General features: G+C 40.0%; 2 protein-coding genes across 3 annotated transcripts in view; both read right to left on the reverse strand.

The window, feature by feature from the left end:
- Nucleotides 1-2,716, reverse strand: part of SLC39A12 (solute carrier family 39 member 12) — a 70,768-nt gene extending 68,052 nt beyond the window's left edge. Inside the window, exons 1-2 of the mRNA XM_007196405.2 lie at nucleotides 2,647-2,716; nucleotides 1,190-1,536 (exon numbers count right to left, since the gene is read on the reverse strand). Of these exons, the coding sequence (XP_007196467.2) occupies nucleotides 1,190-1,450 (261 nt within the window). The 5' untranslated portion in view covers nucleotides 1,451-1,536; nucleotides 2,647-2,716. The remainder of the gene's footprint in view (nucleotides 1-1,189; nucleotides 1,537-2,646) is intronic.
- Nucleotides 2,717-20,969: 18,253 nt separating this feature from the next.
- Nucleotides 20,970-26,888, reverse strand: part of MRC1 (mannose receptor C-type 1) — a 146,936-nt gene continuing 141,017 nt past the window's right edge. For both annotated transcript variants that reach the window (XM_007196406.3, XM_007196407.3), the window contains 4 exons: nucleotides 26,296-26,409; nucleotides 25,606-25,770; nucleotides 24,396-24,437; nucleotides 20,970-23,276 (listed from right to left, as the gene is read on the reverse strand). In XM_007196406.3, the coding sequence (XP_007196468.2) occupies nucleotides 23,026-23,276; nucleotides 24,396-24,437; nucleotides 25,606-25,770; nucleotides 26,296-26,409 (572 nt within the window). In that variant the 3' untranslated portion in view covers nucleotides 20,970-23,025. The remainder of the gene's footprint in view (nucleotides 23,277-24,395; nucleotides 24,438-25,605; nucleotides 25,771-26,295; nucleotides 26,410-26,888) is intronic.

Below are 26,888 nucleotides of genomic sequence, written 5' to 3' on the forward strand. Positions count from 1 at the left end.
TCTCTGGGAACCCTTGGGAGTTTTACTAATTACTGAATTATTTACTGTTTGCACAGAGCAGAGAAAAATTCTATTAGCAAGACCCTTCTGTGAAGAAAACAAAAACAAAAAACAAAACATTTGGCCAAGAAATGTTTCCCCCAGAACAAAGCGTGATTGAGAAGATCTGCTAAAATTTATTTTGGGGAGAAATGATTCGCTTCTCTTATTTAGTTAGTTATGTCTTCATTTATTTACTTATTTATTTGTGAGTGATTTCATTCTCACAAATCTCATCTCAGGAAAGGGATGTTCAGAGTGTTTTGGTCTGTTTTTTGTCTGAAGTCATTTTAAGACATGGGCTCTTACCTCTGGGGCTGCTCTGGTCATTACCCATCCCCCACCCAATGGAGACATTCTGATTTTACATTAAATGTTGATTTTACAGTAATGCTGATTTTTACATTAAAGCGGCCTGCAGAGATTTTTAAAAATTCCATCCAGGGCAAGTGAAATCTCAATCTCTGGAGAAGGAAGCTCCAGCCTGGGTATTTTGTGAAACCTTGCCAGGTGATGCTGATGGACAGCCAGGGTTTGAGAGTCACTTGATAGACTAGGAAATGCCTGGAAAATGGGTTTCTGGGGCCCATTTCAGCCCCACTGGTAGCACTTCCCTTCCCCAGCTTAGATTCCTCATTTTTAAGAAGATGATCATCCAATTCATTAACTCCCCACGATCCAAAATATTAGAACACACCTACCAATATCCGGGAGAAAGTACTTAAAAATTCAACATTAGACAAATATCAGGTTGTTATTATGCCTCAGAAAACAAATGGCATCTATCTAACTAATCATGTTCAAGGTCATTGCAAGCTCATAAAAAGGATTAGTCAATCAGAAAGAAAAGGGAACTAGAAGTGCATACTTGCAAATAAATACCTCTAAACCTGCAGAAGCGTTGTAGAAAGACTTACAGAAGCATTACCATTTTAATAAAAACAAGTTCTCCCTGTCTCTAAATGCCATATGCAGAATGCTGTATGATTTCTCATATCCCAAATATGGGAGTTATTACACCATAATGCATTGCCCACTCGGATACTGGAAGGTTTGCAATGGATTTTCCTTTCCTAAAGTAAGCGGCTAAGGAATGCACGGCTCTCTTTGGAAAATGTCCTCGTCCCTGATCCCATTCTATGGCACTAACCAGATTGCAATCTCCTTGCCTTCCGTGTGTCCTCCGTGGGCACCCGGTTTTCTCTAGCAGAGTTCTGATGAGGCTTCTCGAGTGGTTCAGGGGGGTGGGCTCTTGTGCAGAGAGAACATGTAGAATTTCCATCAGTTGCCCTGGACTCCAAGTGCCGCTGCTGTCTGGAGTTGAGGGTTTTTCTGTCTCAGTCAAGGGAATCAGGCTGAGTAGAAGGAACAATGGCACCCAGAATACAGAAAGCTTTCTCCAGAAGCACATTTCCACTCTTCCTTCAGCCCAAGTCTGCCTCTGATGGAGCTGGGTGGGTTGGCGTTCACGGAGTCAACTCGTAACTGGAGGAATGTCTGTGGAAAGAGGAAAAATAAAGCCCTTAATTACTGTGCCTGCAACAGGTTTGCAAGGATTCATTAATTGGGTGGCTAAGCTGATTGGCAATGACAAGCTGTTTCTGAACAACAGGGGGTCTGGTCTGTAGCTCGTTTATAACTCCCACCGGCAGGAAACTATGGTGGGTGTAGACTTTCAAACTGTCCAACAGCCAAGAAGTGTGTTATATTGTCTGTCTCTGAAATAGACAGAGTCAAAAATTAGGAAGAATGCATTTCACTGTTTATCCTGAAGGTGCTACAGGTCATAAGACCCGGGGCAGGAAACACCCTCATTTATTTTTTTTATTGAAGTATAGTTGATTTACAATGTTGTGTTAGTTTCAAGTGTACAGCAAAGTGATTCGGTTATACATACATATATATATATTTTTTCAGATTCTTTTCTATTATATAGTTTATTACAAGATATTGAGTATAGTTCCCTGTGCTATACCGTAGGTCCTTGCTGTTTACCTATTTTATGTATAGTGGTGTGTATACATTAAGCCCAAACTCCTAATTTATCTCTCCACACCCGCCAACAGGAAATGCCCTCATTTTATCCCATTGATTTATGGGCCTCATCAGTGAAGTAAGTAAATAAAAGTAAACAGAAAATAAATTTGAATAAATTACAGCTATCATGTTGAGTTAGAAGATTTTTTGATAAGGAAGGGACTAAAAGAAAATAGTAACATCCAGAACATACTGGTTAGTTTTTAGTTTTCAGTTGATTAAAAGTATGAACTATCTTGGAAAAACAAGAGAGTTTCAAGGCCGCACGAGCCATGATAAATCCACATATTCAGGCCTCAGGAAAGAAGTGAAAGGACAGCTTGAGAACCAATCAGCTTTCTGGAAAAAAATTAATATCTTCAACCGATTGCTTAAGGAATGCAAAATGTTAACAGCATCTCATGGCAGATCTTGGCCCAGAGATGAGCTAATAATGACTGTGGGGTAGTAAGAAAAATACTAGGATTACTTTCACGGTTTAAAAAAAAAAGAGAGACAGTTTAAAATTCTTACGTTAGCATTTAAAAAATGACAGACGATGATACAAACATTTCTAAACCCAGTGCTTACCTTCAGACGAAAGACAAATGATTATTTATCTGGAGCTCTGTGGCCTTTTAAATCTAAGAGAGTATTTCATGGTTACAAAGTCCTCTGTTTTTAAAATTCCTTGACTGTGCGCTGGGAGCTAGAGAGGATTATTTCAGCCCAGAACAGTTTTCAGTTGCTATGGAGAGTAACAATGAAGGTGGATAAAAGTGAGAACTTTCTGTCTGGCCGATTTTCAGGAAAACCAAATTAGTGTCGCTAATGAACCTGACTTTTTATATCACTATTGACCAATTGTCTTAGAATTCTGAGAAAAACCTTAGAATTTCTTACAGCCACTTGCCCTTTAAAGGACAGAGCTAGGTCAAACGAGTTCCCCTTGTAGAATGGAAAGGCTTTTGTGTTAGATCAAGACTTTTTTTTCCCCCAGAGGATTCTGTGATAATTGTTTTATCCACATCTCAAACCAACGATTTGTTGAAAAGATAGGCTCATTAGAATTTTATTTTATAAGGTGAAGAGGTTTAAACGATTTCAGGCATTCGTAAATTCATAAATAGATTTTTCAAACAAAAAGTGTTTGCTGGAGGAATAAAGTTCTTACCTGGGACGTAAGTGGGAAACTTTAAGCAGCTGTATATATTCTGATCCCAGAGCCTGTGGTAGAGGTCATTGCATAAGGCCCTCGGGTCCTGTGAAAAGAGCTCTCACTAAGTTACTGGGGAATAAATGACTGAAAGAACAAATGAAGTGGTGAATTTTATAGGAGGTAAGAGACGTCGAGACCCAAGATTTCAAAGTGGACAGCGTACGTGGAAACAGCACACAGGCTATAGACACACCAAGTGAATCCGAAGAGTGTAGGAAATGGGGAGAGGCTTGAGTCTGCTGCTAAGGTGGTAGCTGGGTAAGAAGGGAAAGGAAATACAGAGAGAAGGAAGGCGGCATCATGAGTCTCCTCGGTTGCTCATTGGATATGAAAATTGGGAACAACAGGGTGAGATAATCCTAGGCCCACGCTGATAACCCTGTCAGAACTACGGAAGGCTGACACTCCCAGAAAATGCCCAGCTGCTCTGAATTACACAGCACAGAGCACTCGGGTTTACCTAAACTGTCAAGGGAAGGGCCTTGGCCCGTTTCTCACGAGCTCTGTGGGGAGATTACCTGGAGTTCGAGTCCAGAACCAGCAGCCCAACAGGAGAGCGAGGAGGCGGTCAAGCCCTTCCAGCCGTGGGTCCAGTGGACGCAGAGAAGCAAGTGCGCTCAGGACCAGAGGGGGACACTGGCGACGCTCCCTGCAGCCTCCTGCTCCTGGCCTGTTGCCATCCCCCCCGCGGGGACCACCTGAGCGTCATTCCAGGCTCCACCCTAGCTCAGTCTCGGGCACTTGGTTAGGAGGTAACTAAGGGAACGTAGCCCAAAACCCATTGCGCAAATTATCCAGTCCTGCCATCACCTGCTACTATTAAGAACCTCAGCTTTGCCTTATTTCTGGAACTAAGCCCTTGCTTCCTGGCCCACCTCCAATTAGCAGGTCCCCAAATGGGCCCTCCCTGCCCAAGTCCCACTACATAACCTTCTTGGTTTCGGCAGAACTGGATCCTGATTGGCTGTGACCAGTGGTTGCAGGACAGCGCCCTCTGCTGGGACTTTGGTATCCTTTTCCTGATTCCCTGATGGACGTCCAGGCTGGAAGTCCCGTATTTCCTAGTCTGAGATGCCCTGTGCCTAGAGAGCCCCGCCTCCTAGGGGCCCCAGCAAGTTATCTCCTGCAGAAATTCTTAAACACCCATAACTAGTCTCAGCTGATCCCAGCACCTCCGCCAGCCCAGCCACAAGCCAGGAGGCCCCCAACTACGCGAACTTCCCCCACAGGGCACAGCCTGTATCATTTGCCCCCCAAGGCTTGCTCTCCCCTCACAGTCATACCTAAGTCAGCTAACAATCAGGTTCCTCGTCCTGTCCCAGGGTGAGACAGCCATTAGGAGCGGGCAAGGAGAAGCCTGGAAGGCAGGCAGATCCCAGGGAAGAAGGAGGAAGCACTTAGCTGAACACGGGGGTGTGGCTTCCTTAGCCTGGTGTGGGTGGTAGCGGTAACTCTACATCCCCAGCCTGCCTGCTTCCCCAGGAAGCCTGAAATCAACCTTCCCTAAACACCGTTATACTTGCAATCCAAACCGACCTCTAGGGGTAATGAGCTTCATGTGTGAACTAACCCACTGTACAAAGAAGGAGCTCATTGACTCCTGATTGACATTTACAAGGATTTAACCCGCATTTGGGACCAGTCTCATCTGATGCAGTATCTCCTGATATACAGACCCTTTTTTTGTGCTAACGCAGGAAGATGTAGTGGATGGGAGGTGGGAGGGAAGCAGGAAGACTGATTAATCCATCCTTCCTTCAGCTCCGATTCTTTGCCTTTTGGGGTGGCCTGAGTTTCAAACTTCTACCTCATGCCAATATAATGTATTTACATGTGTACTCTGCCTTGACCTGGAAAGAATTTAAAGGGGCCCACCAGGTAGAAAGAAATACAAGATGGCAACTGCTTAAGAAGAGACTGAAACAAGAGTAGAACCATCGTGTATCGTTCAGGGCCGCCATGTACAGTTTTGCAGGTTGCGTACTGTACAACTCTAGGGCTCATCATTCACTTCTGTAATCGCCACAGATTTATAGATTTATTACAACACTTTTCCAGCAAATGTTCTGAGGAAAGGAGGCTCTGAACTTGTGGTAGGACTGCATGTGTTCCTCTTCCTCAGCATCCAACCTACCCCTGGTGGGGCCATCTCTGGCTGTAAGATGAGGTCCTACAATCTGAGCTACCTCTGGGCCTTGTTTCTACCCATGTCCTCCCTTTATGCTGTCTTCTTCCCTCTTTTCCAAGACTCTAACCTCTCTAAATCATAATTATAATAATGTTTATTAACATTTTTGGAGTGTCTTTAATGCCTAGGCACTGGGCTAAGTAACCTTACATGTATTTTCTCATGTAATTTCAACTGAACCTAATGAACTTCTCACTGTACATTTCAGAAATCCCCGGGGTCACACAGCTAGTAGATGCCACCAGAAATCCAGGCCTGTCCACATCAAACTTGATGCTTATACCACCAGGCAACTGTCTGTTGCGATGTGATCCCATGTTTTTATTTATAATTCCAAGCTTCTTTTTACAATGAAACCTGGGATACACAAAAGAAGCAGGCAAGAGTTCATCATAAAGAAAAGAATCCTTTTCCATATACGTCATTACATAGTATTGAGTAGAGTTTAAAAAATTTTTTTAATTAAAAAAATTTTTAAATAAAAAATTCATGTGATACAGATAGATTGGAAAAAATAATAATCTGCTACTTTGTGATTTTTGCATTCTCCCCAAACCCGCTTCAGCCCAAAAGTTCTCAGGAAAAAAATTTTTCAGAAAAAAAGTAGAACTTTAAAATAAATAGATCCTCAGGTTCTCCTTTTCTGTAATACTTCTTAACAGGACTACCCACTAGGCATTTGAAACAAATGCTACTCCTTCTTAAACTGTTTTCTCAGAGGAAAAACAGAATATTCAATTAACAAGGCAGCATCTACAGGGTAAATACTAGTTTTGTTCATGTCCTGATTCTACGACATCACTGTATTTCCAACAATTAGAAAATGTCAATTGTTTTAAATGTAGACATTTAGATTATCTTTGATTTGGAAACTGATAGTAAACATGATTTTTTAAAAAACACACATTTTATGTGCAACTCTCAAACAACATTTTTTTCTCCTTATGAAAACCGTGTATGATTACTAATTTTAAAAAACTGTATAAAATACCTAAGAGCATAAAAAAAAGAGGGTGGCCTCTCCACCAGAGATAACAGATGGATTATGTTATATGAATGCTTTGAAAGCTCATTGTTTGTACTCATTATACAGTGTCGGTCCTGCTAGAAATGTATTTATTTTATTAGTCATTTCAAAAACTCACCTTTCAGTTTGGTTTTGATGATCCTCATTATAGCTGTCTTTCCACATCATTAATTTCCACTCTTCTTATTTCCTCTCTTCTTTTTTTCCTGTCTTTCCATACTTCTTTCTGTGGGAAAGGAGCTTTGAGTGCAGACGTTGCTAGAGGTCTACCCAATATCCATTCCTCCTGCTTTCATTTGTTGAGCAGCAAAGTGCCCAGCTAAAAACTCTCGCTTCTCCAGACTCTTTAGAAGAAGACACATGACACAGCTTGGAGATGATGTGAGTGGCAGGCTGCTGGGGGCGTCAGAGAGGCCCTCCTGCCTGAGATGCAGAAGTGACATCACACGTGGCCCCGGGTGAGGTAAGGAGCAGGAGAACAAGAGCCTCCCCCTTCAAGCTGAAGCAGGAGGACAGAAGAAGGGGAGCCTGGGCCCAAGAAGTATCATCCAGGTCACCCCAGGAGCCCTGGTTGCCTATCCTTGGAGTGTTGGTTGAGTGAAATCCATAAGCCCCTATCTGTGAAATCCTTTTTGTCCAATTCTCTGTTGATTTGCACCAAATGCAAACACTGGTACCCCTTGAGACAACAATGATATGTCTTGCCATCTTTTTCTGCTTCTGGAAATGACATCTGCAGACATGGAGAAAGCTCATGGAAATGGAGAGTTGGAATGAGGAGGCCTGGTGGCCAATTAATTTCCCAGCTACTTCCTGAGTCACTCTGGGTGAATCAGTGTGTGAACAGGTATATGAGTCATCGATTTCTGTACTGCAGGTTACCACAAACTTGGGCTATGAACAGGACACGTTTATTATCCCACAGTTGCTGCGGGTCAGGAGTCCAGCTGTGGTTCACATGGGTCGTCCACTCCCAGCCTGGTTTCATCAGGCTGCAATCCAGGTGGCAGCCAGGGCTGGGGTTTCTTTTGAAGATCGGACTGCAGAGGATCCCCTTTCAAGCTCACGTGGTCCTTGGCAATCTAATGAATTCTAATCACAGGGTGACACCCCCCATTGAACTGGTCAGAAGTAAATTACAGGTTCAGCCCACACTCGAGGGGAGGGGATCCCCTAAGGGTGTGAATACCAAGAGGTGGGGATGACTGGAGGCCATAAGTTATCAAAGGGAGCAGAGTAGAATCACTGTGCCGTACACCTGAAACTAACACAATATTGTAAATCAACTCTACTTCCATTTACAAAGCGAGAAACGTGGGAGATGATGTGGGTGAATATGATAACTAACATTCCAGAAGCTGTGGTTTGCATCCGTATTCTTTTCTGAGGAGGTAGGGAAGATGGAACTTCTGACATCTTTCTTCATCTCCTAATCACTCTCCAACTGGTTTCACAGTCCTCCTGGAGTTAGCTACAGATATTACCAATCAAAGGCTGTATTTAACATTTCATATTTACTCAGACTCTTGAGTACCAGTCTAAATCACTGGGAATTGTGTTGGTTTTATTTTAAATTTAACTTCACGTTTGTTTGATCCTAAAATTGAGAACTTATCCTTTGTCATTTGAGAAAGGATATTCGATAAAGTATATAACCATCAAACATATTTTTTTACTCCACACACTAAAAACATTGCAGTTTCTAGAATATTTTTAGGAAAACAGCAGAATCCTTATTGAACACGTTATTCTGCTTTTAAGATTGAGACTTTGGCATTCATTGTTAAATATGTCAAATTATGTGACTTGGGCTGAAATTTCTATCTTTTGAATATCCTTTAACATGATGACTTTTTAAAACAATTTCAACTCAAATATTGCCAAGAAAAAATGATTCAACATTTATGTTGATTAAACTAATGCCATTCAAGAGCATTTTGTAAACTAAATTGTTCAGTGCTTATTATTCAATGGATTTTAGTCTCAGCATGAAAAATATCTCATATTTCTAATATTTGTGCAATCTTTAGGCACATGATATAATTTTAAAGTTATTATTTAAGCATTTATGTACAATATTATATAGATCACAACTATGTCAAATATATTCATGGCAAAAATATTGACTATAAAGTATTAATAGTAGTTCCCCACTGGTGGTAGGAATATAGGTGATTTTTCTTTCCATTTTCAATATTTTCCAAAGTTTCTATAATAAACATGTATAATTTTGCCCAACAGGGAAAAAAAGAGTCATTTTTAAAAGAGAGAATTTGACTAAATCCATGGTTTTCCTTTTTAAATTATTTGTTTTAGCAACAAAACTCTTCTTTTAAAAGAAATTCTTAGAAGTAACCACATATGTAAATCTGAGAAGAGTGATGATTGTGTTTTGGAGGTGTTCTGTCTTGTTTCTGGAACTCCACAACATCCAAGGGTTCTTCAGAACACATTTTTAAAACCACTAGACCAGACAGTTTCTAGAATTCCTTAGACCGGGCTGCAGTGGTAATAGGAGCCTGACAGACCTGGGGGAAAGGATGCTGGCCCCAAGTAGGACTTCTTATGGGATCTCTGAGCCTTTTTCTCTTCATTTTTTTTTTTTTTAAAGGATTTTCTTATTTATTTATTTATTTATTTATTTATTTTTGGCTGTGTTGGGTCTTCGGTTCGTGCGAGGGCTTTCTCCAGTTGCGGCAAGCGGGGGCCACTCTTCATCGCGGTGCGGGGACCGCTCTTCATCGCGGTGCGCGGGCCTTTCTCTATCGCGGCCCCTCCCGTCGCGGGGCACAGGCTCCAGACGCGCAGGCTCAGCAATTGTGGCTCACGGGCCCAGCTGCTCCGTGGCATGTGGGATCTTCCCAGACCAGGGCTCGAACCCGTGTCCCCTGCATTAGCAGGCAGATTCTCAATCACTGCGCCACCAGGGAAGCCCTCTCTTCATTTTTAAGATGGATGTATCATCTGCCCTCAGGGCATTGGGTACATGGCACGTTTATGAGCTCAGTAAATAGACTATCATCGCACTGCAATCATTATATAAGCCCTCTGGTGTAATTCCATGAAAAGTCACTCTCCGGTCCCTGTCTCTTTGGCTCCTTCTCCAGGCCACTGAATTTCCCCAGGTTCTAGTATTCATGATATTCTCTCAGCCTGAAATGGTCCCTTCTCCCCTCAGCTGATGAATCTATAGTTAGTTTTGTTTTAAGACCCAACTCAAATATCACTGCTTTTGAAAAGCCTTCCATGGGTCCCATGTGTGGTAGAATGCCCATCATCTGTGCCTTGGGATACTCTTTTATCCTACTTGTCCAATGGCGTGTTAATTCACATGTCTATATCTTGTTTATGCCTTAGCTCACCCATTAATGGGGCACGGGTCTTCATCATTTTTATATTGCTAGCATTACACACTGTATCTGATAAGTAGTGAGGACCCGTCAATAGAAAATAGTGGCCACAAGCAGTGAACAGTAATACAGCCATTTTACTCCACCAGATATAAGATTATTAGCAGTTGAAAACAGAGAGAGGAATCTACTGATCAATGTAGTATCAGAGTATGTCTATGATTGAACGGACTTCCTACTGTCAGGGACAGGGCAGGAACTGGCAGTGGAAGATGCCAGCATAGGCAAGATACAAAAGTACAGAAGTGCACTTGCGTCCTGAAGGTGGGCAAAAGTCCCAGCCTTTGGAAATAAACCTCAAACCAATCCAGCGAGCAATTTTCCCCACAGGGTGTTAAAATGTAAGCCATCGAGGAATGAGAACATACTGTCCAGTTAATTTGTTAAGCTTACCTATCCAATATTGAGGAAAACCATTACTTTTCCAAATGGTTTAAATTGTTCAGTCGCTAATTACTCACAAAGCTATTGAAAGCCCGAGTAGCATACGTGTGTGTGAGAAATATGGCTTTTCTTTATCTTCTTATGTCAACTTCAGCCTCCAGGTCGACTGGCTGCAGAGAAATTCTACCCTAAACTGGGGCAAAAGTCCCAGGTCAAACACCCGGGAAACCCTCTAATCAGTGGTACATGCTGGTAATTGTTAAGAATCTTCTCATCCTAATTCCTGCGGTCTGCTTTTGTTTACTGCCTCTCCTGTTTCCATTCTGAATCTGGGGCTCAGAATCTTTGCTGAGACTGAAACCTCTCTGTCTCAGTTTGAGGTACTCCTCTGATGTCTTGTCACCCCAAGAGAGCAAATTCTCCCTTCCTGTGCCTTTTTGTCAACAGATTGAACGATGATCCCTACCTGCATTAAGGAGGGCAACCTGCTTAACTCAGCCTACTGATTCAAACGCTGATCTCATCCAGAAACATCTTCGCAGACACACCCAGAATAACGTTGAACCGATTATCTGGGTACCCTGCGGCCCTGTCAAGTTGAGGCATAATATAATAGTAACTACCATATCGACATCTGACAGTTTATTATTGAAACCCAGCTTCCTATTACGTTAGAACTTCTGGAAACTCAGCTTCTCTTGGGGGCTATGTAGCATTTCCCATGTGAACTTCTTTATACTTTAGAGTTTAAGAGAGTGTAAATCTCAATCTATTGAGGGCCTGAATAAAAGAAAAAGGCAAAGGAAGGGAGAATTTGCTCTCTCTATGTGACAATCTCTGAGCTGGGCCATTGGTTCTTTGATATCCTGAGGCTTGGCACTGTGGAATACGCTTGGTTGAAGACAGTCCAAAAGAACATAGTGGCTTGGATTCTCTGAAGATCAGCTTCAGGAAAGGCTACCTGATACTGTCTGGCCTCCCCAGACTTGTATTCCTTGCTCCTCTCTGCCCGCATGGAAACCCCAGAGGATCGAGATTTTGCTGCTTGTCAAGGAAGAGACGTGGCTTTGAAACATGAGCCAGGAGGAAGCGAAACAAGCCCAGTGACTCTACACATCTTGAAGATGAGCTGCGAGGCAAACAGCAGCTTCACAGGTTCCAGTTGGCCAAGGCCTCTCGGAGGCTGTCCCAGATTCTCTGTCGTCTGGCAGTGGAGTACGCATCAGCTGCTCAGGCTGAGGTCCCGAACTGGGTCTGCTTCCTTCATGCTCTGCAAATCTGGCTTGGGTGTCCTCATTGGGTGGGGAGTGGCCCTGTGGATAGTCAAAGCAGGAGTCCCCGTTCCTGCTTTGTGATACATCCACCGTAGGTGCTTGAGACCAGCACAGGTGTATCTGGCCGGGCTGCAGTCCATATGGGGAGGTGGCTCACAGCACAGGTAGGGGGCTGGCGGGGTACCTAGGATATGGAAAAAGACTCCCGACAAAAGCAATTCTTATGTAATCCATCTCTAGTTACAGCCTACCGACACATGGCAGCAAAGGCCCAGACAGAAGCCCTGACATGCCCAGAGAAAATTGCAACTTTTTATTATAAGACCCAAGATCAATAACACAAACACAGAAAGACTGTAGAGGTTTAGCCCATCTTGCAAGCTGGTGTTTCCTGGATGGAGTCAAACCTTGCCAGGTAAAGGGAACGTCATATGCAGAGAAGTAGGTCCCTGGAGACTATCAATCCCACACCCTCCTTTCTTCTTCATTGGATACTTCAAATTCCCCTCCTGTGTCCCCACCAGTTCAAAAGCCAGGGCCTCTGAGCTTTGGAATTAAGCCCCAGGGTGGCACATGGCAGTCAGCAGAACACATTCCAGGACAAGCTGGAATTCATTTGATTACCTGTCTCTGTGCCTGGCATTTGATAAGTACTTAATCAGTTTCCCTATTAGAGCCTTATTATTATTATTATTATTATTATTATTATTATTATTATTATTATTATTAATTTCCTTTAGAGCCAAGTGTTACTCTGATTTCCAGAAAACTTGGGCAAAATAAGAGACAAAATCCTCTTTGAAAGATTTATGGCAATTTTTCTCAAAGAAGCAGATGAAGTTTCTTTCGCTCTTTCACTTCTCAAGAGAACAAAGCTGGATTACAGAGTTAAGATGGTCATGAGCATGAGAAGTGTACTTCCTATTTACTTCCTTTTAGAAGCTGAGCAAACTCTGACCCAAGGAAACTGACATTTCCATGAGGAGAGAGTCTCTATGGTGATAAACAGTTTTCTGTTATCGCCAACAGTGTAGGGAAATGGTTCTTTCCACAAAGATCTAGGGTTCTGCCCAGGAGAGCATAATGTCTGGCCTTTCCCCTCCTTGAGTTTATGTTCTAAGACTGGATAAGAGGGACAAATTGTCCACTCACACATATTCGTTCATGGTGATTGTGAAGGGAATGTATAAACACTACAGCATTGGGAGAAGGTCTTAACCCATTTGGGCTTCTATAACAAGATATATGGTGGTTTATAAACAACAGAAATTTATTTCTCACCATTCTGGAGGCTGGGAAGTCCAAGATCAAGGCACCAGCAGATTCAGTGTCTGCTGACAAACTGCTTCCTGGTTCATAGATGGCCATCTTCTCTCTGTGTCCTCACATGATGGAAGGGGCAGGAAGCTCTGTGGGGTCTCTTTTTTATTTTATTTTTTAATATTTATTTATTTATTTACTTATTTATTTATTTTGGCTGCTTTGGGTCTTTGTTGCTGCATGCAGGCTTTCTCTAGTTGAGGCGAGCAAGGGTTACTCTTCCTTGCGGTGCACGGGCTTCTCCTTGCAGTGGCTTCCCTTGTTGCGGAGCACGGGCTCTAGGTGCACAGGCTTCAGTAGTTGCGGCACACAGGCCCTAGAGCACACGAGCTTCAATAGTTGTGGCTCGCGGGCTTAGTTGCTCCATGGCATGTGGGATCTTCCTGCACCAGGTATCAAACCTGTGTCCCCTGCATTGGCAGGCGGATTCTTAACCACTGCGCTACCAGGGAAGTCCCTGTGGGGTCTCTTTTACAAGGGCACTAATCCCGTTCATGGGGGTTCCACTCTCATGACCTAATCACCTCCCAAAGACCTCACCAATACCATCACCTTGGGGGTTAGGTCTCACATACGGATTTTGGGGGACACAAACATTCAGACAATAGCAGAGGATATAAGGGAGTTCAGAAAAGAAGTGAAGAAGTGGATTTTAGCACCTACAGTTCCTGATTAAGTAACAGAAAGAACAGAAAAACTGCAGCTTTCGTTAACTCCCATGCTGTTTGGCTATAAGGCTTTGACCTCACAGATTATGTGAGATTTCTAATAGCTTTGGGGAAAATAAAACCTCAATGTAAAGTGATTCCAGAATAGAGTGCTCGTCAAAATCACAGCCTGAGGGCATCAGAATCCCTTGGGATGCTTGTTGAAATGCAGATTCCAGGATTGGACCCAGGTCTGCTTAATCAGAATTGCAAACATGGGCCCAGAGGAATTGGTATTTTGAATAAACTCTCCCTGTGACTCTTATCCCCATCAAAGTTTGAGAACCCTGCCAAAACCCCAAATCAGGACCAAGCCCAGGCAGTCTTGAACTTTCTTGCCCTTAAAGAAAACAAATTAAGTCAACAGAAAAGAGAACATGGTAGCTTCGTAGGTTTCTTGAAAACAAGAGAACTGTATGTACATGAGCTGTAACCAGACCCATAGGAGAAAGGTTTTCTCAACCCGCAGAGCGAGTTGAATGAGATCAGTAGTTTTTGCCAAAACCTAATCCTGCAGACCTGCCATGAATAACTTTAATATTTTAAAGCCCTCACAGCACAGCCAGGATCCCCAACCAATTCAGAAAGCCTTTCCAATGTTAGGGTCACCTTTTGCTGAAAGAAGTTGCCTGTCAGGGGTCCCTTCTAAATGAAAAACATTATTTACAGAATGCTAAAGAAATTCTAATACCAAAATATGTGCTCCTGGTATGTTGTTGAGAGGTTTGGGCAACGTTTCCAGTAGAAGAAGTCTTCTAAAACATTTTTATGATAACATTTAAAATCCAAAACAATGTTTTAAGGAAATTGTCTTATTTGATAGTTGGAGACAATAAGAAAAACCAGAAGTATAAAGAAACAAATTATAATGTTACTATTTGGGGTCATATCTTCTCTTTGGTAGCAAATTAAAAAGTAAATTAAAAAAATAAAATTATATTAAGGGTAGCTTTTCTACATCAGAAAATTCACCAACTGCTCTCCCATAACTGTGAGTCATATTACTGTATTCATGGTCTGAAGAATTTTGACCTAATAAGGAATCCTGTATAATTAACCTTCTCAATAGTACTATTTAACATCATTTCTTCATCACCAAATTCATGGGAAGTTCTTACCTGTTTGCTCTGTTCCGTTTTGTTAGTCAAGCCAATGCCTGAGTACCACACCTAGATTCTAGTTTCATGGGTCTGGGGTGAGGTTCAGGTGATTACAATGTATAATCAATGTTGAGACACCCATTTATAGCCAATGCAATAGGTTTTCCTTAAGTTATTAGAAGATAAATTCTCAGCAATATAGGTGATTTACATTCCCAGTAATACAAAGGTTTCTAAATTCAGATAGGACTCTCCACCTCCAATTTTGTTATGGAGACAAGCCAATAATTGTTCTATGCATCCCACAGTTCTATGACCTAAGTCTCGGGGGGAGGTGGGTCTCTGAGCCTAGTTCTTACCAAGTTTACTAGAGTAACTTAAAAGCTCCAAATTTGAGTGTCTCGGTAAAAAAGAGTGTTATTTCTGAGGGCCTCTCTAAATGAAGCCAAGTCACACATGCAGCTTTGATTTTGTGTGTTTTAAGGCAAAGAAGTAGTTAGACATGTCGTCAGGTCAAGTGGGCAGAGCCTGACGTTGTGGTGGCCCCCAAGCTGTAAGCTTATTCAGCTTTCTGCTTTCCGGAGAACTGCTTGTCTCTCTCTTGGTATGCACTCCTGACGCTGCGGTATTGAGCGTAAAAAAGGAAAATGGCTTGCGGCCAGTTTCGCTCCAGGTGCCTGCTCTGCATCTAAGAGCCCCTGGTTGTTCCCCAGAAGAAGGACGTGCTGCCCTGAGGGGGAAGTCTGTATCTCCAAAGAATGGCCCATAAGGCATGCTGACGCAATAGATAGTGGTGCATAGATAGTGGTGCATAGATAGTGGTGCATAGATAGTGGCGCATAGATAGTGGCGACAGAATTATGCGGAAATACAAGGTTTACTGATTTATTGTCTGATATTCGTTCCGTACTAAACCTATATATACATTCATGCTCTTTGAATAAACTTGCCTTGCAACCATCAGTTGTCTTGGCCCTTCTGACCCCATACTGGTGCTTTTCAGTTCCTTACCCCTCACCGCCAGGAACTTCTAGCTTTCTGCAGCCGGTCTGCGGCATGACGTGACATCAGGATGCTGTGAATGCAGGTCAAGCAGAGGCAGGACCAAACAGAAGATGACTTCCTGTCAGTAGTTGAGCCCGTTCCTGAACTCCAGCCCCTGCCCACATGCATCTCACTTTCCTCCCTAATGACAATGAGCTGTTTCTCATCTCAGTGGCTTTGCTCAAGTTTCTCCTCTCTCTGGCATCCATTCCTACCTTCCCTCCTTACCCCTCGAGATACTTTCTATCATCCCGTCAGACTCTGCTCAGTCTCTACTCAGATGCCACCTCTCAGCACCTGTTCCTGACACTCAGAGTGGTTCCACAGGGAAGCGAATAAAACTTAAGCTTTGGGGCCCCTCACTCGCATGGGTCCCTTCCAAACCCCTGGGAGGGGCCCCAGAAGTGTTTTCATGTGGTCATGTTTCTTAAGTAAAATCTGCAGAAGTAAGACATTTTAACCATAATTGTTTCAGACTCTCCACTTCAACTACACTTCTGTCAAACTTCCTCTTGTGTTAAGTCCTGTTAGAGTGACCATGAGAATTTTGAGACTCAGGGTAACCCCAAACTCCTACTCCATGCCTCTCCCATCTGGGGTTAGCAGATGCAAACTATTATATATAGAATGGATAAACAACAAGGTCCTACTGTATAGCACAGCGAACTGTATTCAATATTCTGTGATAAACCATAATGGAAAAGAATATAAAAAAAGAATGTAGATATACGTATAACTGAATCACTTTGCTGTATGGTAGAAATTAACGCAACATTGTAAATCAACTATATTTCAATTAAAAAAATAATTTAAAAAAGAGAGAATCATGGTAAATGGACATTGAATTTGGAATACATGCAGTTTAGGTTTAGTGGAATAATGTGTTTACTAGGGGCTTCCCTGGTGGCGCAGTGGTTGAGAATCTGCCTGCTAATGCAGGGGACACGGGTTCGAGCCCTGGTCTGGGAAGATCCCACATGCCACGGAGCGGCTGGGCCCGTGAGCCACAACTGCTGAGCCTGCGCGTCTGGAGCCTGTGCCCCGCAGCGGGAGGGGCCGCGATGGTGAGAGGCCCGCGCACTGCGATGAAGAGCGGTCCCTGCACCGCGATGAAGAGTGGCCCCCGCTTGCCGTAACTGGGGAAAGCCCTCGCACGAACCGAAGACCCAACAGAGCCAAAAATAAAGAAATAAATAAAGTAGCTATAATGTGTTTACTAATAATATAACTAGTGGTATCAGTATAAGAATGGCATGTCAGTCAGGATTCAGAGCAATAGAACCAGTAGAAAATATTAACACAGACAGATTGATGATACGTAATTGATAGATAGATGATAGATAGATAGAAAGATAGATAGTTAGAGGCAGGAAGATGTATATAGAGAAACTATAAGAAATTGCTTTATGCAATTGTGCCAGACTGGCCCAGCAAGTTCAGAGGACAGGCCATCAGAAAGGGAAGGTCAGGAGCAAGCTGAAACCTCATGGGCCAAAGCTGTTAGCTACAGCAGTAGTCTCTCCCGCCAAAAAAAAAAAAAAAAAAAAAAAAAGCTTAAGCCCAATTTTAAGACCATTTAACTGATTAAGTCAGGCCCACCCAGAATAATCTCCCTAACTTAAAGTCAGTTGATTAGGGATTTTAATTCCTTCTGCAAAATCCTTTCCCAGAGCTCCTCGATTCATGTTTGATTAACTGAGTACTGTAGTTCAGCCTAGTGAAATTGACACACCAAAAAGTCACCTCACAAATAGCTTCTAGTAATATACCTAATCCACTGTACCAAATTATCCAGCCTTGACTGAAAGGTTGAGGACCAGGGTTTACACAGCAATATAAGTGCATTGTAATGTACACGGGACCAAAGTCAGTTGCAATTAGAGGAGAAACAATGAAATACATGAAACCAGAAGCTAGTCTATAGAAATTCTTTCAATTTCCAGAGTGTAAAAAATGTAAGTAGAAATTTCAGTTATCATCAATGCCTAGTCAAAATGGAAGATTTAAGTAACATAGTATATACAATGATAAAAGAACTACACTTATTTTCTTTTTTGATAGAAATGTGGTATTGGAGCTTTACCAAATATACGACTTGGAATATGTAACTGGGAAAACATTTTTGGAACATTTCAATGAAACAGTTGACAAATTCTTCCATAGATACTGGCAGACTGCTGATTTGGATGTATAGAAAATGTACTTTATTTTGTCATTTTAAAATTTATTTATTAAATAATTAGGAGAAAAGCAAGTTAATTAAAGGTAATATGAAATAAAGCAAAAACCTAGCCACAAAGCCAATAGAAATTATTCTGAGATCAGGATAGAAACAGGAACAAGAGAATTTTCAGATAACTCCAAAACAATAATTTATAAACAGGAAGAGCTAAATTTCAAATTGAAGTAGGGAAGAGACTCATAGGTTTTATGGCAACTTAGTTAATGAAGTGAACGAAGAAAAGTGAATCATATGAACATATTAGAAAAAGATTTCAATTTTTACTGATTTGACACAAAATACCAACCTCACCAAAACAATCAAAATATGCCATTAGAAAAATAATATCAACAAACTGATTAGTGAGTGTCATCAAATTCAAAGGTATTTGAGATTACTCATTGCACAAAAAAGAAAAAAAAACTCAAAATGAGTGCCCTGAAATTTAGCATATGAATATTTAGAAATATTAGAAGATGAATATGTATATGAATGAAATTTAATAGAAATGTTCCCATATTTGACCATAATCCTAGAAATTTATATCATGTTATCAATAGCCAGTTGTATGGTTAAAAGAACCTTTTCTAAACTATCAAAGATTTTTTAAAATTCTGATCGATTGTACTAAAGACTGCATCATCTTTCTTTTCCCTTTATAAAAAAAAATTACAAAACCATTGCCATATAAAGGGGTGTGATGGTTAATTTTATGTGTCACCTTGGCTGGGCCCTGGTGCCCAGATATTTGGTCAAGCATTATTCTGGTTGTTTCTGTGAGGGTGTGTGTTTGGATGAGATTAACATTTAAACAGGTGGACTTTAAGTAAAGCAGATTACCTTCCATAGTGTGGATGAGCCTCATCTAATCAGCTGAAGCACTGAAGGGAATGAAGAGCCAGAAGAATTCTGCTACCAGACTGCCTTTGGGCTCAAACTGTAACTCTTCCCTGGGTCTTCAGCCTGCTGGCCTCTCCTGTATATTTGGGATTTACCAAGCTCCACAGTTGCAAGAGCCAATTCTTTAAATAAATCTATAGAGTATATAGGTAAGTAGATAAAAAGATGATAGATGATAGATAGATAGATAGATAGATGACAGATAGACACAGATAATTGATGGATAGATGTATAGATAGACTCTTTGGTTCCACTTCTCTGGAGAACCCTACAAATACAAGGGACAGTCAAAAAAAGCATTATAGAAGTATGTTATGGGCTGAATTGTGTCCCCCCCAAAATTCATATGTTGAAGCCCTAACCCATAGAACCTCAGAATATGACTGTATTCAGAGATAGTGTCTTTAAAGACTACATTACGTTACAAATGAGGTTTTGGAAGCTCATATAACTCAACATCCAAAAAACAAACAACCTGATTAAAAAATGGGCAAAAGGCCTGAATAGACATTTTTCCAAAGAGGAAATACAGATGGCCAACAGGCATGTGAAAAGATGTTCAATGTTGCTAATCATCAGGGAAATGCATATCAAAACCACAATGAGCTATCACCTCACACCTGTCAGAATGGCCATGATCAAAAAGAACACAAATAGCAAATGTTGGTGAGGATGTGGAGAAAAGGGAATCCTTATACACTGTTGTTGGGAATGTAAACTGGTGCAGCCAGTGTGGAAAACAGTATGGAGGTTTCTCAAAAAACTGAAACAGAACTACCATATGACCCAGCAATTCCACTCCTGGGTATATATCCCAAAAAAGAGAGAAAACACTAATTCTAAAAGATACCTGCACCCCAATGTTCAAACCAGCATTATTTACAATTGCCAAGATACAGAAGCAACCTAAGTGCCTGTCAACAGATGAATTCATAAAGAAGATGTGGTATATATACGCAATGGAATATTATTCAGCCTTAAAAAAGACTGAAAATTTGCCATCTGCAACAATGCAGATGGACTTGGAGGGCATTATTCTAAGTAATAAGTCAGATAGAGAAAGAAAAATATTGTATGGTATTACTTACCAGTGGAATCTAAAATATACAACAAACTAGTGAACATAACAAAAAAGAAGCAGACTCACAGATATCGAGAACAAACTAGTGGTTACAGGCTGGGGGGCAATATAAGGGTAGGGGATTAAGAGGTACAAACAATTAGGTATAAAATAAGCTACAGGGATATACTGTACAACATTGGGAATATAGCCAACATTTTATAATAACTATAAATGGAGTATAATTTTTAAAAATTGTGAATCACTATATTGAACACCTGTAATTTATATAATAGTGTACATCAAGTATACATCAATAAAAAATCCCCCCAAAATGATCTTTTGTGTCTGGACCTCCACTAGACTGTGCACTTCTTGTGGACAGGCACTGCTTCTCACCCATATTTAAATCTCCAGGACCTAGCTCAACGCCTGGCATATGTATTAGATGCTCATGGAATACTTGATGAACTAATGGGTAAATGTACAAACAGATGGCTGAGTGAACACTGACAATGGATGAAGCAAGAGATTACCAGTCTCTCGAGATATCATCTTTAATTTTAGAGTTCAAGTTACAGACTATTCAAATTGTTTTGAGTTCACCTGGGAAAAAAATATCCTTAAGAATCTTCTGGCTGCAGAATTCTGATGAAAACAAGTGCAAAGCCACTGAGGTGAGCACTTAAACATTTAATCCCCAGAAAGAATTTCCAGTTAAAAAACAAAAACAGGGGCTTCCCTGGTGGCGCAGTGGTTAAGAATCCACCTGCCAATGCAGGGGACACAGGTTCGAGCCCTGGTCCGGGAAGATCCCACATGCTGCGAAGCAACTAAGCTCATGCGTCACAACTACTGAGCCTGCGCTCTAGAGCCCGCAAGCCACAACTACTGAGCCCATGTGCCACAACTACTGAAGCCTGCGCACCTAGAGCCCGTGCTCCACAACAAGAGAAGCCACTGCAAGGAGAAGCCCGTGCACCCCAACAAAGAGTAGCTCCCGCTCGCCTCAACTAGAGAAGGCCTGCGTGCAGCAATGAAGACCCAACGCAACCAAAAATAAATAAATAAAATAAATAAATTTATTTAAACAGAAACAGAAACAAAAACAAATCAACTACAACAACCAAAACCAAAAAGAAATGCAAAGAAGCAAACAAAACAAAAACTGCTCTTCTCTGCTTTATAAAACCTCCCCCCCTCCAAAAAAAAATGCTTATTAATACGTTACTACTGAATTTGGGTACATATATAGATACAGATGACTTATCTATTTGATTGTATGTTTGAGTGGATAATGTGAGGGTGTGAAGCATAAAACTCAGCACCCTGCCAAATACAGTTTCTTGAAAGGATAAGACATTTAAGCCTGAGATATATGTTGTTTGAAGTCCAAAATATTTTCTGCAAAAACGCAGCTCTGAGTTATGATGAAAATGAATTGTGTAAAGAATCTGTAAATCGTGCCCACTCATACACTCCTCTTTCACAGCTCTAATTCTCTTCTGTATCTTTCTCTTGTATCTTAAAAGAAAAAAATATGTATATATGAAGATTTTTTTCAGTATAATTAACCACATTCTCCTTTGACACCATAGCCATTGTTTCCACTGGAACTTCCTCTAATGGAATATGTTGTGTTCTTACCAGGAAAATAAAAGCAATTGGTTTTCTATTGTCTGAAGCATGAGAGTTGTTTTGTTCTCAGCAAGCTTTCCCACAATTGCCTACCTCTCTCATCCTGTTTCTTTCTACCTGTCACCTATCTAAGGTGGGGTATTGCAAACCTCACCTTACCTCCTACACAGTACACTACTTCTTACTCCTTTCTGAATTACAGACTCTCTTGAAAATCTAGCTATTTTCTTCCCAGAAAGAAAAAAAAAAGCATAAACACAAATAGAGACATTTCGCATACAATTTGGGGGGCCTTCATAGACCCCTTAATGTCATCTAAGGAGTCCTGTTTAGGGACCTCAGGTAAGGAATTTCCGCCCGTGAGCAACCCCTTGGGAAAGGCAAGAATGAGCTGGGAGCATGGTACCTGTGTAAGATTTGACACCTCCAATGTATTTCACAATGTACATAAAGCTTTATCCAAGGCAAAACTTTTTAAGCAAAAAGGAATTGCTAAAGTGAGAAAATGATATTAGAGACCTAACTCCCAATAACAGTGCCTTTGATTGTTGAATTCTGAAATAAGTCAGTGTTACAGGGGAAAGATCCAGGGAAATTGGCCAAGTCATTATGGTAAAAAATTCATTTTATGCACAGTGTTTTAACAATCTTTTTTTTCCAAACAGATGAAGAGTTTAAAGAATTCCTCTACTAATAATATCATTTATTTTCAGAGTACAGTGAAGTGTAAAGTAAATGGATAAATAAATCTCAGTTAAAAGAAAATTTACACTTACCAAGATCACCAAAATACAAATCCATTAAAAATAGACCTTGTTTTTGATGTCTATTTCACATTATCTAAATATATCCAGTTATGCAAATTTACATTTTTATTTCACATCTTTGCATTCTTGATATACATAAAACAGGACAAAGAACACATATGCAGTATTCAGCCTGGAAAATCCTGCTTGGGGCAAACAAGATTCTCAGTTGCCTTATTCTTTCCGCACATGTAAAAATATAATTCTAAATCACTGGAGTAAAAATCAAGATGGGTATAAGAAAAAAAGTGACTAAATTTTTGTGTCACCTGTGGTTATTTGTACTTGGCTTTTAAAATGGTCGTCTAATTACTGAATAACTATTCAATGGGTAACAATTCTTTGGGAGCTCCTTAAATGATTTCAAGAAGCTTAGCTGGTTGTTTCTGGGGTTCTTGTAATCTGTATGCAGTTGACACTAGCTACACACCAATGCTGTATATTCACCTAAGATCTTTTTAAACATAGTAGTCAATGTTACTATCCCTCTTTTGTGAAAATATCTTGCCAGGCTAGAAAACGAACAATTATTTTTTCCATGAGGCAAAGGAAAAGGACAGACCAGTGTAATACGGTACTAATTTGAAAGGAAATAATCACATTGAATGAAAGACTTTACCATTTTAGTTATAATCTTATGAAATTCAAATATACCTAAATCACACCATGATTCTAGACGACTGCATGTTCATTCTGTTCAATGTTGCCCATGAGATCTTTTGTATCACTAGTTCCTGGACTCGATCCACTGTTAAAATAGAGAGTGTTCTCAAAAGTGTCCTCTCGAGGGAAATGCACACGTCTTTTCTTATAAAAGAAATACGCAGCGAAGCCAGCACCCGTTATAATCAGGAGGATCACGATGACTACCACTCCTGCCACGTTGGAAGATGGTTTGGAAGGGCCCATCTTCCTTGGGTCAGCTATAAATAAATAAACATATTAGGAAACGAGTTAAGGGGAGGCAGAGAGTAGAATGCTATGGAAACAATACAACTTTCTTCTTAGGAAAACTAAAATTCATAAATTTTCTTTCCAGTGACATTTGCCAAACAGAATGCAGGACATGAAAACAGAAGACCATGTGACACAGAAGATTATTTTACATGTTAAGATGATTATGCAATTGCAAGAATATTTCATGTATCTATGTAGCCCTGAACTAGTATAATATTTTATTTTATTTTATTTATTTTTTGTGTGTGTGTTCATGTGACCCTTATTTTATTTAATAATGGCCCCAAAGCCCAAGAGTAGTAATGCTGGCAACTCCAATATGCCTAAGAGAAGCCATAAAGTGTTTCCTTTAAGTGAAAAGGTAAAAGTTCTCAATTTAATAAGGAAAGAAAAAAAAGTTTGCTGAGGTTGCTGAGATCTACAGTGGGAATGAATCTTCCATCTACGTAATTGTGAAACAGTAAGAAAGTTGTGCTAGTTTTACAGTTGCACCTCAAACTGCAAAAGTTACGACCACGGTGCAATATTTTAAAATTTTAAAATATTTACATCTGTTTCAAAATAATTTGGGAAAAAAGAAAGTGAGTGGTGGAAATTTGAACACATGAGTATTAGTTCACAAACAGCACTTATGAAGTTAATAAGGGGGCTTTAGGCAAGCTATAAATCTCACTTTGAGTTTTTTTAGCAGCAAACAACATGAGTGAAAGAGGATCAGTTCCTTATTCAAGCTGTCCATAAAATTAAAATTTAAAACATTGCTTAAAAAAAAAAAAAAGAAAAGAAAAAAATCACAGGGATTCCTAAGAGAAATTTCCTCCATGGGTTCTCATAGGGCACCCCTTTGTAACAGAGCAATCAACGTCCTCAGTAAGATCTATAAAAACACCCACCTGACTCCAAGGCCTGCTTTTCTAGGGCATCATTTAAGGAAGGTCGATGTCACAATGACAAAGGCTAGTATAGCTCAAGAAATTCGACTGAGAGTGCAGGGCGGGTAGGAAGGGATTATTGTGGTTTTTAAAACAAACAAATTTGATTGATATATTACTAATATGGAAATTAAAATTTCAAAATGGTTTTACCTTTTGTTGTAATTAATGTATGAGTAGGTTCAGCATCAACAACTGTTTGTAAAATAAGAAAATAATTAAATACTGTTTGTAAAATAAGAAAATAATTAAATACTTATTAAAAACCCATAATAATTGCATGTAGATAGTGAGCATTATTTGGTTTACAAATACATCAAATCATCCATGCTGGATTTATGGTGATATATGATATAGATAGACAATAAATAGATAGATAGATAGATGATGGATGATTGACTGATAGATAAAATCTGCATATTTATACAGGTTGATCTATCTATCTATCCTATAACAGCATCCTATAGCTGCATGATGAGTTTGAATACATTGGAAGATCTGAAAATATGATCTCTCCAGTTGCATTTGAGCCACTGATACTCACCCTCAAAATCTACCCAATCTACCCATAAATAATGTATCCTAGGCTAGCAGTTTTGAAAATGGCTCACTGAAGCATAAGGTATTACAAGGCATTTGAACGAAAAATAAAATAAGATTCCAACATTGCACCAAAGAGTGTGGTATCTTAGAACAGAGCTTTCAAAGAATGAAGAACTACGCAATTCTAAAATAAAATAAAATCTACTGGGGATGGAGTGTTAATTTATCCAACTCATTTATTTAAATCTCTTATCTAATTTATAATTTTGTCTCTTGGGAAAGATATTACATGAAGTAGAATGGCATAAAACATTATGGAAGTCCAGAGAGTATCACAGCATGGGCATATAATATTATTAATTCCCCCAGCCCCTGTCCTGACATGGTCTGTCATTCAATCTCAGAAGGAAACTTAATTGGTCTTACATGATTTATTCCTTAATAAATTCTCATTCCTCCCCACCGTCCACTTTGGTTTGGCCAGGGTAAGTATTTCACCCCTTTTTCTCTCACGCCATAGGCCTGGCTCTCCAAACTGCTCACAACTTCGCAAATCCATATGCATGGATATCCCATTATAAATGTATTGATATACCAAAATCATTATGTCAGTTAAGCAGAAAGAGAGTGCTTTGTGCTCACTCAAAACTGCAGACAGCAACTGATCACCACGGCAGATTGGATTTCTCACTTATAAGGAGGGAGAGGTTGCAAGGAACCTGTAATCGCATTATATTGATAATTACACACCTGATATCTTAATATTTGAAAGAGATGGGAGCCTGGAAACACACATACCATAGGACAAATTCTAACTTACATTTTGGCCTTTTACAAATGTATCCTTTGTAGGAAGAACAGTGAATATTACTCCAAAATCCAGAAGATGCATATAAAGCGACACAATCATTTCTTTCACCAGAGGGATCGCCTGTTTTCCAGTTGACAAAGGAGAGTGGGTTGTTGTTTATCCATAGCCACATTCCTGATTATCAGAGAAAGTCAATAAAAATAGAAGTTAAAAATAACTTGCCTTAAAATAAATTCAACTTATTCATGTAAAATTTCTAAGCATGTTATTTTATACCGCAATCAACAGTTGTTTACAACCAAACTTTTCACAGGCAAGATAATAGTAACTAGTTGTTACAGGGAAACTGAGAATGTGTTTCTCATGTAGTTTTAGTTGAAAATTTATTCCTAATTAGTATAAATATGTAAACTTATCTTCCCCTGATTATTTTTTTCCTGGTAAAAGATAGAAAATATTTTTTAAAACTTCTTTAACTTAGCTACAGTAGATATTCTTTAATTAGCAACTTTCAAGACAGCCTAATATGTGAGTCATTTAAATTTTCACTTCTTACCTCAAATGAAAATATGAGTTTGAATTTTCAAACTCTTCACAAATTAATCATTACTTAAGGCAAGACTTTCTAGGACTGAAAACTTCTTTTACCTACAACATTTTGAAATGTTTGTGATTCAATAATCATGCTGCAAAAATTACCTTCAACATTTCTATACAGTCCTATCCAAAAGTTGGCTTTGCTTTGAAGTGGCTCAACTCGATATGACAGGAAACTCGATTCAGCAGCACTTTCAATGGTAACCAGAGAGGAACCTGCAGAGTATAAAAGAATAAATATGATGGCAGTATATTTAAGTAGTTGAAAATATTTTTATAATGATAGTATTGATATTAAGAGCAATAAAAATCATCCCACTATCTCCACTTAAGGAGAAGAATTTCAAAGAGTGGCCATTTGGCTTCTAAGAATTTGTTTCCATTCTGAAAATATAATTTTTTAAGCATCATTTGTGTACAAGCACTTAATGACTCACTGCAGGATATACAAAGATGAGTAGGACACAGAATGTTTAAGAAGGTTATGGTTCAGTGGGTAGTAATGAGTTGAGAGTATAAAGAAATGTATTAGGAGAATATTTGTTTTAGGGGAAGCAACTAAACGGGAGCATGGAGGACACAGAATTTAAGATACATCTTAAATTCTGTGCCCTCCATGCTCCCGTTTAGTTGCTTGGATGTTGCTTGGATGGACAAATAAGGATGTTTTATAATGATTAAAGTTTTAATTCATC

Source organism: Balaenoptera acutorostrata, chromosome 3 (assembly GCF_949987535.1).
Source record: "Balaenoptera acutorostrata chromosome 3, mBalAcu1.1, whole genome shotgun sequence".
Classification (NCBI taxonomy): Eukaryota; Metazoa; Chordata; class Mammalia; order Artiodactyla; family Balaenopteridae; genus Balaenoptera; species Balaenoptera acutorostrata.